This window comes from Acipenser ruthenus, chromosome 3 (assembly GCF_902713425.1).
Source record: "Acipenser ruthenus chromosome 3, fAciRut3.2 maternal haplotype, whole genome shotgun sequence".
Lineage (NCBI taxonomy): Eukaryota > Metazoa > Chordata > Actinopteri > Acipenseriformes > Acipenseridae > Acipenser > Acipenser ruthenus.
The window spans coordinates 46,610,396-46,623,163 of record NC_081191.1 but is presented as its reverse complement, the minus strand read 5'-3'; the positions used below and the strand labels follow the sequence as shown (position 1 = coordinate 46,623,163).

Sequence of the window (12,768 nt, the reverse complement as noted above, 5' to 3'; positions counted from 1 at the left end):
CGAAACTAGCTGCTATGAGGCTTCTTATTAGGAATGTAAGTTTAAATTATTAGTAAGTACACACGTTTTGATATGAAAGCTGAACATTATCAGCAAAGAACAATGAAGTACAAGTTTTTAATGAAAAAAAAAAACTTAAAAATCAGGCTTCTGTGATTTTGAAATGCCACTATATTATATATTTACTATTGCTTAATCTAATTTAAAAAACAAAGTTAATGAACTGGCTCCTGTAGTTTCTGAGTTCAGTACTGTAGATGTAACTATCTGCTCTGATGTGGCACTTTCAGCACAGTAGAGAGCAAATAGGTCTCTGAACTCGGAGAATGCGCTTTACTCCTCAGTTTCCACTTCCTATATTGTTTTAAGGATAGCAATGTTCTATACACTATGTACTTGCTGTATCAGCTCCCTTTATGAACTCAGGAGTTCCACTATTTGCATAGTGCAGGTCCAGACAGGTATTTCTCTCTCATCCCGCTGTCTGGAAAATACAGAACAATCAGACACACAGATATTACACAGTTTATTCATAAGGTAAAACATTCAATGTCAGGAGATTTCCATTGTCATTTACTTCTCCATATGGTAAAGCACTTCACTGCTATTGCGTGTGCGAGCCCACTAACTATAGTGCAGGAAGCTGCCAGAAAACTTTAGGATTCAAGTTCACTTGAAAGGGCAACAGGAAGACATTATAGGGATATAGTAGCTTTTACAGCAGTATTGGAGATATATAATAAACACACTGTACATTGGAAATTATTCAATGTGTAATAAATGGCACTTAAACATGGCACAATTTAACCTTTATCTTTTAGGCAACACTGAAATTTATTTCCCACATAGATTCATACTACCCTCTTGTGCTGCTGTCAGACCCCACACCAAACCAATGAACAACAGTCACTTATAGAATGTAATAAGGAATATAACTACAAACCTCAGCGTATTCACATCATTCTGCTAGCATTTTGTTCAGTTTTAGCGACATACAATAGAGGCTATGAAATAGCATTTGATTATTACTAATATCATTATTATTATTTGATATATTTTAGCAAGAAGCATCAGATTAAGCACTATTCACATGTTCTACTGTTTTCCAAGTAAAGAGCTAGTATTTCTTCACAACATTGTTTTATCCAAGAGCTTTCTGGGAAACATTATTTCAGACACTTTATCTCCCAAGGTGAATTTGAAGGGGTTATTTTTAATTCATGACTGTTTTTGAGGTTTTCTCTTCAGCATGATTTGAAGGGGATCTTATCTAAAATGGCTGACTGATGAACATATTTGTCTTGTTTTTCAGTTTCATATAACTATGTCAAGGATCTGTATACAGTATGCATGCACATGATTTCAGTGTACCTAAGTTTAAAATGACACTTCTTAATTTGCCTCCAGAATAACTGTTTTAAGCAGTTTTTTTTAAGCAATAACAATATGGAAATTGGATTGGTAATGATGGTGTCTAAAGACTTAAATTCAGAGTGGATGCTTTGGATTAACGGGGAAGGGGTTTGTATGATTTAGGGCACTTTCACACCTAGTTCACTTGCAAGTGATTCAAATCGTGGTTCACTTGCAAACAATCTAATGTTTTTCAAGTTAGCTTCGGTTCTTTCACACCAGAAAAATTCAAGCGAACTTCAGTTTCTTTTAAAGTTCATTCAGATGTGTTTGTTTGGTTCACTGGCAGCTTCATCCAGTTCTATTGGTTTCACATTTCACTTTTCCAAATGCACTTGGCTCTCTTGCTGATTACTAGAGCTGAAGTTCTCTCTGAAAAAACCTTTTCCATCATGCCCAACATGGATAATACTTTATGTGATGTGATTGTGCTGTTGTCCGTGTTATTTTGGTTTATTTAGTGCTTACAATGTCAAATCATTGTCGAAGAAACCTAAAGCCCGCCGCACACAGCCCGACTCAAGCCGTCCCGACTCATCTCATCTTAGTGTGCACAGATTCTGCGATCAGTTGTGCTCAGTTCTGGTTTGACGTCACAAATGAGTTTTTCCCGACTGGGTGTCGCACACTGCTAAGACTGAATTACTGACCACAACTATATACTGGTGATTACTATGTATGCAAATTTAATTAATACTGCCATGTACACATTTTTGTATTAACTTAGCCCAACATAGCGACCCTCATATTATGCATGGCATCGTATGCTGATTAAACGGCGGAGACAGCGCTGCGAGGCAACCAAAAGCGCTTAGCCTATTAATTAATTGACCATTTACACCGTGCAAACGTTTCAGGCAGTGTTTGACTTTTTGTATAGTTTGTCTACTACACTTTAGCTTGTGGTAAATAAAAACCTTTTGATTTTTATTTGACTTTTTTTTTCTCAGCGTGCGGATCTAGGGGCTTGTGATTTGGGACCTATTGGAGATCGACACACTGGTTACTTCTGTTTCTGCGCAGTAAGAAAATATAGGCTGCCAGTAGATTGATAATAAAAAGGTAAATTGATAATTTACCTTTGATTAGTAAATTCCTAAAATAACTATTCAAATGTGCACATATCTGGTATTTTTTATTTTGGGACACTCAGAGCAATTCAAGACTAATGTATTTTTACCTGTGGAACTATATTCCGCCATCTTGTATGAAAAGTTACATAAGCTACGTCACTTAAACCTGCTTCACCATTGGTTGACACCCTTATGACTAATCGGTTTGAGATGAGTCGGGATGGCTTGAGTCGGGCAGTGTGTGGTGGGCTTAACATGCCGAAAGAGTGTCAAGTATTTGTTGGAAAAACACAGTTGCTTTGGAGGAAATGCAAGGCAATCATGATTGTGAAAATGATGTATGTGTACATTCAACCAACTGCAATTTAGGTGTTATTGATGATGATAATAATAATAATAATAATAATAATAATAATGGCTTGTTGTGAATGTTGTACGTGTGACAGTGTGGTGAGATACAGATGCAACAGGAGCTGGTTTACTGAACTCAGGTGGAGCAGAGCAAATGCAACAGTGACTAATACAGTAGTACAGACAGTACCGCACAATGTAATGGCACAATTATAATAATGCCAGACAAAGAACACGCTTGCTGCAATAGTAATTAAATCTCAAACACTATTAGTGTAATTTCACTGAATAGTCAGGTTGTGGCAGTTAGTAAATCAGCCCTACAGTATTTGTTTTGTTTTGCGCTGTTGTGTACATGTGACATTATGGTGTCGTTGTCTGGTGTGTATGTGTGTGTTTCTTGACAAGCCCTGCGTTGCGTGTGCGACAAGGAGACACTTTCCTTGGTGCTGCTGAAGTACGTCACTTCCACGATTTGCTTCATTGTTGGATCGGTTCGTTTCCAAGTGAAATGGAAAACGTTTTGTTTCACATTGCAAAAAGTTAAACCGAAGCAAAGTGGCAAACATACCGAGTCCCCTTACAAGCGAACCAAAACCACCATTTCAAGTGACTTGGCTTGATGCGCATCCTGGTGCGATTGCATGGTTCTCAGAGGTTTCACATATCACTCAAAGCGAACCGAACCGCACTTCATTCCACATCAAAGGGTCAAATGAACTAGGTGTGAATGTGCCCTTAATCATCTTTAGCATCCTTTTCCCTAACTCTGTAAACAGTTTCATGTCTTATTTAATGCAAAGAGGAAAGTCAGTGCGTGACTTTGAGGAAGAGGTTGTGTAGCACTGTAGAAAGACACTGCCAAGGGTAAAAGCCAGCTTCAGCAGAGCTACTTAGAAATAGGCAAGCAACAACACCTAAGTCTCCTACAGCAAAAATAACCTTGCACCGCTGGTTTACTACCTCAGCTGTGTTATCAAACCTCCACTCTGAATGGAGTTTATAGCCCAAGCATTAGCACCATTGTCACTGAGGGTTATGTGTTTATATATTTTTGCTTAAAATTTTTCACTGCTGCTGCAGCTGTTAGATGAGAGAGTGCATTGACAGAGTAGCTCCTAAGAGAAAAAGTCTGAGCTGCCGGGAGACTCTATTTTCCGTGACGCTGGGCCGAGCTCCACTTTACAGACTCTCTGTGCAAACTTCAGGGAGCACATCGTCTCACCCACATTCGACTCCAGTGAGGAGATCTGAAGGACAAATAAAACAGAAGTCAAAACAATAAAGCAGTGACAGGATTATTTTTTTTACTAAAAAACTGATACAATAATTTTACTAAGAGAATAATAGAATCAATGTACTTTCTCTATATAGCAGAAATTTAGTCACATTACCTCAAGATTATGATCACTAACAAATTTAGCATACAGGTTTATATTGTTTAAACCTGCAAGTATGCTTTCTGAAATATAAAGGCTTATTGTGGCAAATAACTACTACAAAAGGGTTACTTTTTCTTGTATGATACCCACGATTGATTGAGAAAGAGAGAATCGCAGTTGTGAATGGAGTATTAAGTCAATATCTCGAGGAGTTTGGTCTTTATTATCCAGAAACCAAATAGTCACATGACCCCAATATGGCAACCATCTTATGTTACAGATCAAAGTGGTGGATGCTGTTATAGTTTGCCCACGGATTTCTTTAAAACTGAAAATACAAAATTGCAAGCTGAAATGACTTAGGAGAGATTAGTAGATGTAGTGGTGGTAGTGGCATAATGGGAATTGTTCAAATGAAACACATGAGACCGTATGTAGTAATCATAAAGTGCCATCTCTGCTTTACATTTATTGCACTGACACAGATAGTCTCTATCTTTATAGACAGACACTGTATTCCCTAGATTTCACCACTGCTTGATTATTCAGTCTTTACAGGCAGCCCTAACCCTGCACCACCACAAAAATGTCTTTTCTTTGTCCTTGACTATACCATTACAGTCCTAATTCCTCTCCACTTTTCCTAACCAGCCCTGTCTGCACCACTATCACAGACCTGATGCCCTTTCTGTGCATTCATGTACTGAACCGTTAAAGTCTTGCTGTATTTCCCCAATTCTCCAGTTTAAACCCACACCATCCCAATCTTGTTGCCTGTGCACAGTACTAGTGTGTCAATATCTCCAACAGTTCTCCAGCATCACCATACATTTCTCCTAGACAGTTAAGTACCTGCACCACCATCACTGTCTTATTGCCCTTGCCAAGCGAGTCCTGGAGCAGGTAGGTGAGTCTGGAGTTTCGGAAGGGGACGTGTGTCTGCTTGGCTCTCAGTGCCTGGATAACATCCCCAAGAGCCAGCAGGGAGCGGTTAATGTTCTGAGCTTCCTTCAGCCTATCTCCCTCTGCCCCTGACTTCCACACACGCTCTGAACCAGCCAGGTCCACCAAGTTCAGCTTCCCTGCAGAACCAGAACATAAAGCTACTTCAAAAAACATCCCAAAATGTGTGGCTTCCTAAAATTCCAGTTTGGACTGTAATACTTAAGAGAAAGTTCCAGTTTTCCATGCAACAGTAAGCATTGCAGGTTTATAATAAACACTTATGATCAGACTAAACCAGAAGTAGTTTGTGGCCCCCCCAAGTCCTATATCCACATCCCCCATGCCCCCCATTCCTCACCAGTAGTCCTGGCTTCGCTGGTGAGGTCAGTGCCAGTCACGGTGATGGTGAGCAGAGCGTGTGAGCGGGAGCTGTGCTGGTTCATCTTGGTGCCATGAGTGATCCGGTTCCTTTGGCCCAGAGCCAGAATCTGGACAGGGAAAGAATACCTGAAGAGAAAGTGTGGCAGTGTGGCAGGGTGAAAGCCCTGCCGGTGCACGGTGTGTGAGGAATATTGGGCGGCAGGGAGGGGGTTAAAATCCTACGTACGGTACGGTGCTGTGCAGTGCGCTATTTTTTTGTTGTTTTTGTATTTTGTAATTGTGAATAAAAAGTGCATGAGCATGTAAACTGTAGCGTTTCTGGTCTCTGAGTCTCCTTGGCAACACCACCCTGTCACAGAAAGGCTTTATGGATCTTAGGCCTTTTCCAAAAGAATGCTGACTCACAGGTCTACTTACTGTAAATGCCCCGCAAGTCAATCCTCATTTTGGCACCGCAGTAGTTCCTCATGTTTTCAGTGTCTGAATTTGCAGTAAATTCATATTAGATAAGATTTATTGGAATTATTTTGTTAGCTCTAGGTGATGAAGTGACATTGTGAGTTTGTCAATGGGAAAAGAGCGAGGGGGGGGGGGGGTGCATGGGTTTGCTAGTGGAAACAGAAACAGGGAAACAAGTGGTATAATGACACTGAGTTTGATGTACTAGAACAGTATTATATAACTTGTGGGACAAAAGTGTCCCCCAGGTGCCTCCGTGTAACATGTAGACTAGGCAAGCCCTTAAGTGGCACGGAAATTGTAAAAAGGAGTGTTTCATTGAATCTGGTAAAATTATTTGTGCTAACTTTCCAAACAAAGACACAATATTGAAAGAGATCAGTCTCTTACAACGGTCAGGCTCAACAGCTACAAAGCGATGCAAGGCTCTTGGTTATGATGTATTTGAACAGCGGATTATGGATTTGAAATAAAAGAAGGGGAACGGTCTCGGATTATGGATCTTGCTTAAAACAGTAAACTACCTGCGCGCACAAGCCTTAAATCATCGTCCCCTCCATGAGTTTCTCAGTGACTACAATACTGAGTATAGTGACATCATTTTGCACAGTGAGGTTCGTTGGTTTTATAATGGACTTGTACTGGAGCGGTTTTTCTGTTCACTTCCAGTTATGCGGGAACTTCTAAATCCGCAAGGCAAAAGTGATGCATGGTTTTCTGACCCTGAGTGGATACTAAAACTTGCCTTTCTGGCAGATATTACTGGACATTTAAATACCCTGAATCTGTCCCTGCAAGGCAAATGTAAGATCGTATGTGACCTGTCTGTATTTCCAAAGCGAGGTGGGGCTAATCAGCAACTTGCAAAGTGCAGAGTTAACACACCATTTCCACAAACTCGCGTGTATCACTGCTTACCTGAGCTTAAGGCTCAATACAGACCTGATGCATTTGTGACCTACATGACTCAACTGAGGGAGAGGCTTGAGGCATTATTTAGACTTTTGTAATAGGAAAGCGTTATTCAGTTTTTTGCAAAATCCTTTTGGTCGTACCTGTGAGAGCCACTCATTTTGAACCTACACAAATGGGGGCTGAAACAGCCAGGTTAGACTGTGAACTTTGACATGAAGCAATACATTTGGCATACTCCATGCCAGAATTCTGGCTTAAAATATCCCAGGAAGTATCCTACCATAACCGAAGTTCCAACAAGTCTGTTGGAAATGTATTTTTAATGCTTGGGGACCAGGGAGTTATAATACTTATCTGTTGCCCACCAAGGATTGCAGTTACTTGTGTTGCCCTCCACAATATTTTAGTGAGCAGCACTGTGCTAGAAGTTCTTCAATCAGTGACTACTATGACATTGCGAGTTTGTCAATGACAGAGGGAAGACTCACCTTCTTGATGTGCTGAAAGCTCTTCACCTCGATGACCCTCAGCCCCGGGACATGCAGCTGCCCACTCCCATCAGGATTTATCTTGATTTCCAACTTCTCACTGGGATCCTTACTGAGGAGATCCCTGAGGTACAGAGGTACATTTCAATCAAGGTACTTGGAACCCAAGACTCCGTCACTCTTGCAATTAGTAAAGAAGTATTTTAGCAACAGTTCATGAACGATGCCTGCCATATTATTCTTGTGAAGCTGGCTGAAACGCTGTTGCAATTTAATGAATATTGATATCTTTTAGAGACAACAGGCCCCATTTTCCACTTAGACTAATTAAGCTGCGTTTCTGTGAGGTAAGCAGATGGTGTCACTGCAGTTTTATGTGGCAATTTCCACTCCCTCTTATTGTAGTGATTTGTGAAAAGCCCCCGTTAACTATCGAAAAAACATTATCTAATAAGGCAATTATGGATTTTAATAGCATGCTAATTGGATGCATTTGAAGCAAATCAAACAGTTAAAGGAGTGGGTTTTCTCATGTAGCCCCCATTTAGGCTGCTTCTTTAAATGATGTACTTGTTTTACCATAGGGATCATTGCTACCTCATTGTTTAATAGTTCTATCTTGTCAGTACAGGGGTTCTCAACCTTTTTGAATCACGCCCCATCTGAGCAATTTTTTTTTTTACTTGGAGCCCCACCCCAAAAACGAGAATTATAAATCACATATCATAAATCAACCAATCAAGTATTTGCTATAATTCCAGTATATCTTATCCTGTGTACAGATGTCATAGAACACCACACCACATTTAAATGTTCAAAAATGAAAAAAAAAAATAAAACACATACGTGGCACCTATAAATGGATCATACTAGTTACTTAACTCTCTTTAAATACTGATGAAATGGACACACATTTATCCGAAGAAAATATTACCAAACTTGCTACAAACTTTTAAAAACACATTTCTCCAGTTGCACTTCGGTTTTTATAAGTAGTCTGTCATTAGCTAATACATCACCACAGATGTCACACTGAGGATGAGGTTCATTTGCAGTGCCAATAAAAGTAAATTCAATTTCCAAGCAACTTTCTTCATATTTCCAAACCTTTTTGTTTTTTAGAAGATGATTGCCAATCACTCTGCCTTTTTTCACTCACCACAAACTGATCCACTTTATGTACTGAACAAGGGTACAATGTGGTTGTAACAGAACTGTCACTGATTCTTACACACAAAATCACCACGATTGGGTCTCTGCTTTATTAAGCATGGTTTTCCAGAGTAAATATGTACCAGTATCATAGATAAAATAAGTTTGTAAAATTCACATTTAGACTTATTTGTAAATAGTACTACTATAATGACTGTATTATTAGAACGCTAACCGCACCCCCTAGAAGGTTTGACACACCCCCCCTAGGGGGTTTAGCAAGTAAAAAGTTTTATAGTTTTCAATTTGAGTCCATTACAATTATCACATTATGTTAAGACTACCAAACACATTGCGCAATTTACAGGCTTCTCAGTAAACTCGCAAAACAATAACAAGGAGACTAGGAGCATGTAGATAGCTGATAGAGGAGATGGAGGCTATGAAGTGTTGCTGTTGGTAGTAGAGCCTGATATGTCACTTATAGGTTGCGGGTTGTTAGCAGATGGAGATTTTGACGTGTCACTAGTGTGAAGCATGTACTTACCTGAGCACTTCATTGTAGATCTCCACTAAGCTGACTGTGATGAGGTAGCTCCAAATGCCCTTCCGGTCCTCGATCTCACTGAACAGAGCCTTCAAAGCACGCTGGTTAATCCCAGGGTTCTCTACGCTGCCCTGCAGCAGACATATCCCTTTAGCAGAAGAACATGCACTGATACTGCATAAATAAAGAACTGCAGTTTGATTACAGTGAAACTGTCTAATTTTAGATAATTATTATAAAAAGTCAAAACATTCTTGCTTTAAAGTTATAACTGATAGTGTTAACAAACGTACAAAATGATCTTCCCACATTTTTGAAACCTACTTTTTAAAGCTTACCATTCATAGCAACATTCCTTACTGTTTATAACTAGTTTTACAACCACATAATTCAGGGCAAGGTCACTTTGCTTCATCGATAAATAAAGTCTCACCTTAGTTGTATAAATTGGTATTTTTCTTGTATGGCACTCATGATCAAATTTGACTAAGCAAAATGTCCCAAGACCCCAATTTGACAGCCATCTTACATCGCATGTCAAAATGAAGGGTGTTGTTACATTTTGTCCAAGGAATATCCATAGCACTGAAACTACAATTTGCCAGCTGAAAGGGTTTAGTAGATATTAGCATATAAATCAGTGATAAGCACAGGAGCTGTGTTTCACAGACGTTACCTCCATGGTGTAGGTCTTTCCTGAGCCGGTCTGCCCATAAGCAAAGATGCACACATTGTAGCCATCAATGCAGGAAGTCACCAAGGATTCAATCTCCTGGAACACCTGTTTGTAGATTGAACAGGTTATTGATGGAGCATGATTTATCAAGTACTGTGGTTCTTTTCCATCTTCTGGAGCTAATTAACACTTAGAATCCAACATTATTTATTCAAAATCTGTCACCCACGCTCCATGTGCATGATGACCTGAGTACTCTCCCAGACTGACTTGCTACTGAAGACTAACGGAACATGAGGCAAATGAGTTGATCTGCTGTATAACTGCAAATAGCATCATCCCACATATGTGAAAAGACTGTGAGTATTGAATTGTATTTAAAAAAAAGAATCTGAACACACAGTTTAATAACAAGCTAATATTGTTAAGTATTATTTTAGTGATGTCATATACCTCTTCCTGTGTGGCCTGGGGCTGGAAGACCTTGTCGAGCTCAAATGTTCGGTCCCGCCCCTTATGCAGCATGGTGACAACTGAATCATTGTCAAGGTCTGTTGTCACCACTGTGGCGTGGCTTCCCTCCTGCTGATCCTCAGCCGTGACAGGCTTCACACGACACAGGACACGGATATTACCTGTCATTGCACAACACACAGAAAACCCATGGTATCTGATATATATTACTCTTTGTGAAATGATATGAGTGTAGCGTCAGATTGGGTCATAATATCATTCTGTGTATGAAATTAACAGAATTGAAATATATAGAGGGGGGTCCTAAGCCATTCTCTGTGTCTACTTGGTTTCTGGTCACAAACTCCCCCACTGACAAAGAATGCTTTGAAAAAAAGTCATAAAAACTAACTGCTGGACAAGTGTTTTATCTTCCCCATCGCTGAATGAATCCTTTGGCGCCGGCAGTATCTTGCAGAGAGGGTACAAGCCAGACAGTTTTGAGTGCTTTGAGACCTCGGACAGAGAACAGTACCCCTCAAATACAGCCGACGGGGGGCGAAACCACAGACCAATTGAGAACAATGAGAAACACCCTACGTGGACCCGGGCATAGCTCAAAATAAACAAACTAACCAATCACAGGGTTGAAGAGAGGATCACAAAAAGCAGCAGCGAGACTTTCAAACGACGCGCTCCCCACACTAAGCAAGCTCCCCACAGGAGAAACAGGTTCCCCATAGGAGAAACGGAGCGCTCCCCACACTAAGCAAGCTCCCCACAGGAGAAACAGGTTCCCCGTAGGAGAAACGGAGCTCTCCCCACACTAAGCAAGCTCCCCACAGGAGAAACAAGTTTCCCATAGGAGAAACGGAGCGCTCCCCACACTAAGCAAGCTCCCCACAGGAGAAACAGGTTCCCTGTAGGAGAAACGGAGCGCTCCCCACACTAAGCAAGCTCCCCACAGGAGAAACAGGTTCCCCGTAGGAGAAACGGAGCGCTCCCCACACTAAGCAAGCTCCCCACAGGAGAAACAGGTTCCCCGTAGGAGAAACGGAGCGCTCCCCACACTAAGCAAGCTCCCCACAGGAGAAACAGGTTCCCCATAGGAGAAACGGAGCGCTCCCCACACTAAGCAAGCTCCCCACAGGAGAAACAGGTTCCCCGTAGGAGAAACGGAGCGCTCCCCACACTAAGCAAGCTCCCCACAGGAGAAACAGGTTCCCCGTAGGAGAAACGGAGCGCTCCCCACACTAAGCAAGCTCCCCACAGGAGAAACAGGTTCCCCATAGGAGAAACGGAGCGCTCCCCACACTAAGCAAGCTCCCCACAGGAGAAACAGGTTCCCCGTAGGAGAAACGGAGCGCTCCCCACACTAAGCAAGCTCCCCACAGGAGAAACAGGTTCCCCGTAGGAGAAACGGAGCGCTCCCCACACTAAGCAAGCTCCCCACAGGAGAAACAAGTTCCCCATAGGAGAAACGGAGCGCTCCCCACACTAAGCAAGCTCCCCACAGGAGAAACAAGTTCCCCATAGGAGAAACGGAGCGCTCCCCACACTAAGCAAGCTCCCCACAGGAGAAACAGGTTCCCTGTAGGAGAAACGGAGCGCTCCCCACACTAAGCAAGCTCCCCACAGGAGAAACAGGTTCCCCGTAGGAGAAACAGAGCGCTCCCCACACTAAGCAAGCTCCCCACAGGAGAAACAGGTTCCCCATAGGAGAAACGGAGCGCTCCCCACACTAAGCAAGCTCCCCACAGGAGAAACAGGTTCCCTGTAGGAGAAACGGAGCGCTCCCCACACTAAGCAAGCTCCCCACAGGAGAAACAGGTTCCCTGTAGGAGAAACGGAGCGCTCCCCACACTAAGCAAGCTCCCCACAGGAGAAACAGGTTCCCTGTAGGAGAAACGGCACGCTCCCCACACTAAGCAAGCTCCCCACAGGAGAAACAAGTTCCCCATAGGAGAAACGGAGCGCTCCCCACACTAGAAGTGTGCTCCACACAAGGAACAGTGCTCCAGGCAAAAGAAAGAATGCTCCCAACATGAACTTTGACAAATCAGGAGAAGTGCTTCTGAGGGGAAGTGGTGAGGTCTGAAATGAATTGAAAGCTAAACTGCTCTGAAGAAAGTTTCTGAAGTCATGGGAGCATAAGTGCTCAAATTCACGGAAGGCAAGGAAGAACTAATGTTCTAAAGAATGGCTAAAATAATCTTTTGAAGAGAGTCGTAGCTCTTTGCCCTGCAAGAGACTGAAACAGTAAACGGGACACTGCCTTGATCTGAAAGCGGGTCTTGGTTTCCACGTCGCTCCATGAAACAGACAGAAGCATAGCAAGCAGCTGGGCCTAAGGTCATGTACTAGCCGTACAGAAGAATTGCAACGAGAACACTTCTACGAACTACATACCTTTTCAATTGCAACGCGTTACCTGAACTAAGTTACGTTTGATCAACAGAACTATTTCCAGTTGGAAAACTGCTGACAACAAAGGTAATCAACAAACTGATCTCCATTGGAAAATAACTATTTG

The 12,768-nt window shown here is 41.9% G+C and overlaps 1 protein-coding gene across 4 annotated transcripts in view; it reads right to left on the bottom strand.

Moving 5' to 3' along the window:
* Window positions 1–513: 513 nt before the first annotated feature.
* The window catches only part of si:ch211-257p13.3 (kinesin-like protein KIFC3), a 35,686-nt gene continuing 23,431 nt past the window's right edge, over window positions 514–12,768 (bottom strand). For 3 of the 4 annotated variants that reach the window (XM_059012990.1, XM_059012991.1, XM_059012993.1), the window contains exons 13-19: window positions 10,236–10,417; window positions 9,783–9,887; window positions 9,112–9,237; window positions 7,408–7,536; window positions 5,523–5,652; window positions 5,072–5,301; window positions 514–4,087 (exon numbers count right to left, since the gene is read on the bottom strand). In XM_059012990.1, coding sequence (XP_058868973.1) covers window positions 3,956–4,087; window positions 5,072–5,301; window positions 5,523–5,652; window positions 7,408–7,536; window positions 9,112–9,237; window positions 9,783–9,887; window positions 10,236–10,417 — 1,034 coding nt within the window. In that variant the 3' untranslated portion in view covers window positions 514–3,955. Of the gene's footprint in view, window positions 4,088–5,071; window positions 5,302–5,522; window positions 5,653–7,407; window positions 7,537–9,106; window positions 9,238–9,782; window positions 9,888–10,235; window positions 10,418–12,768 lie in introns of all 4 variants that reach the window. The other variant, XM_034058890.3, reaches the window with a different exon arrangement.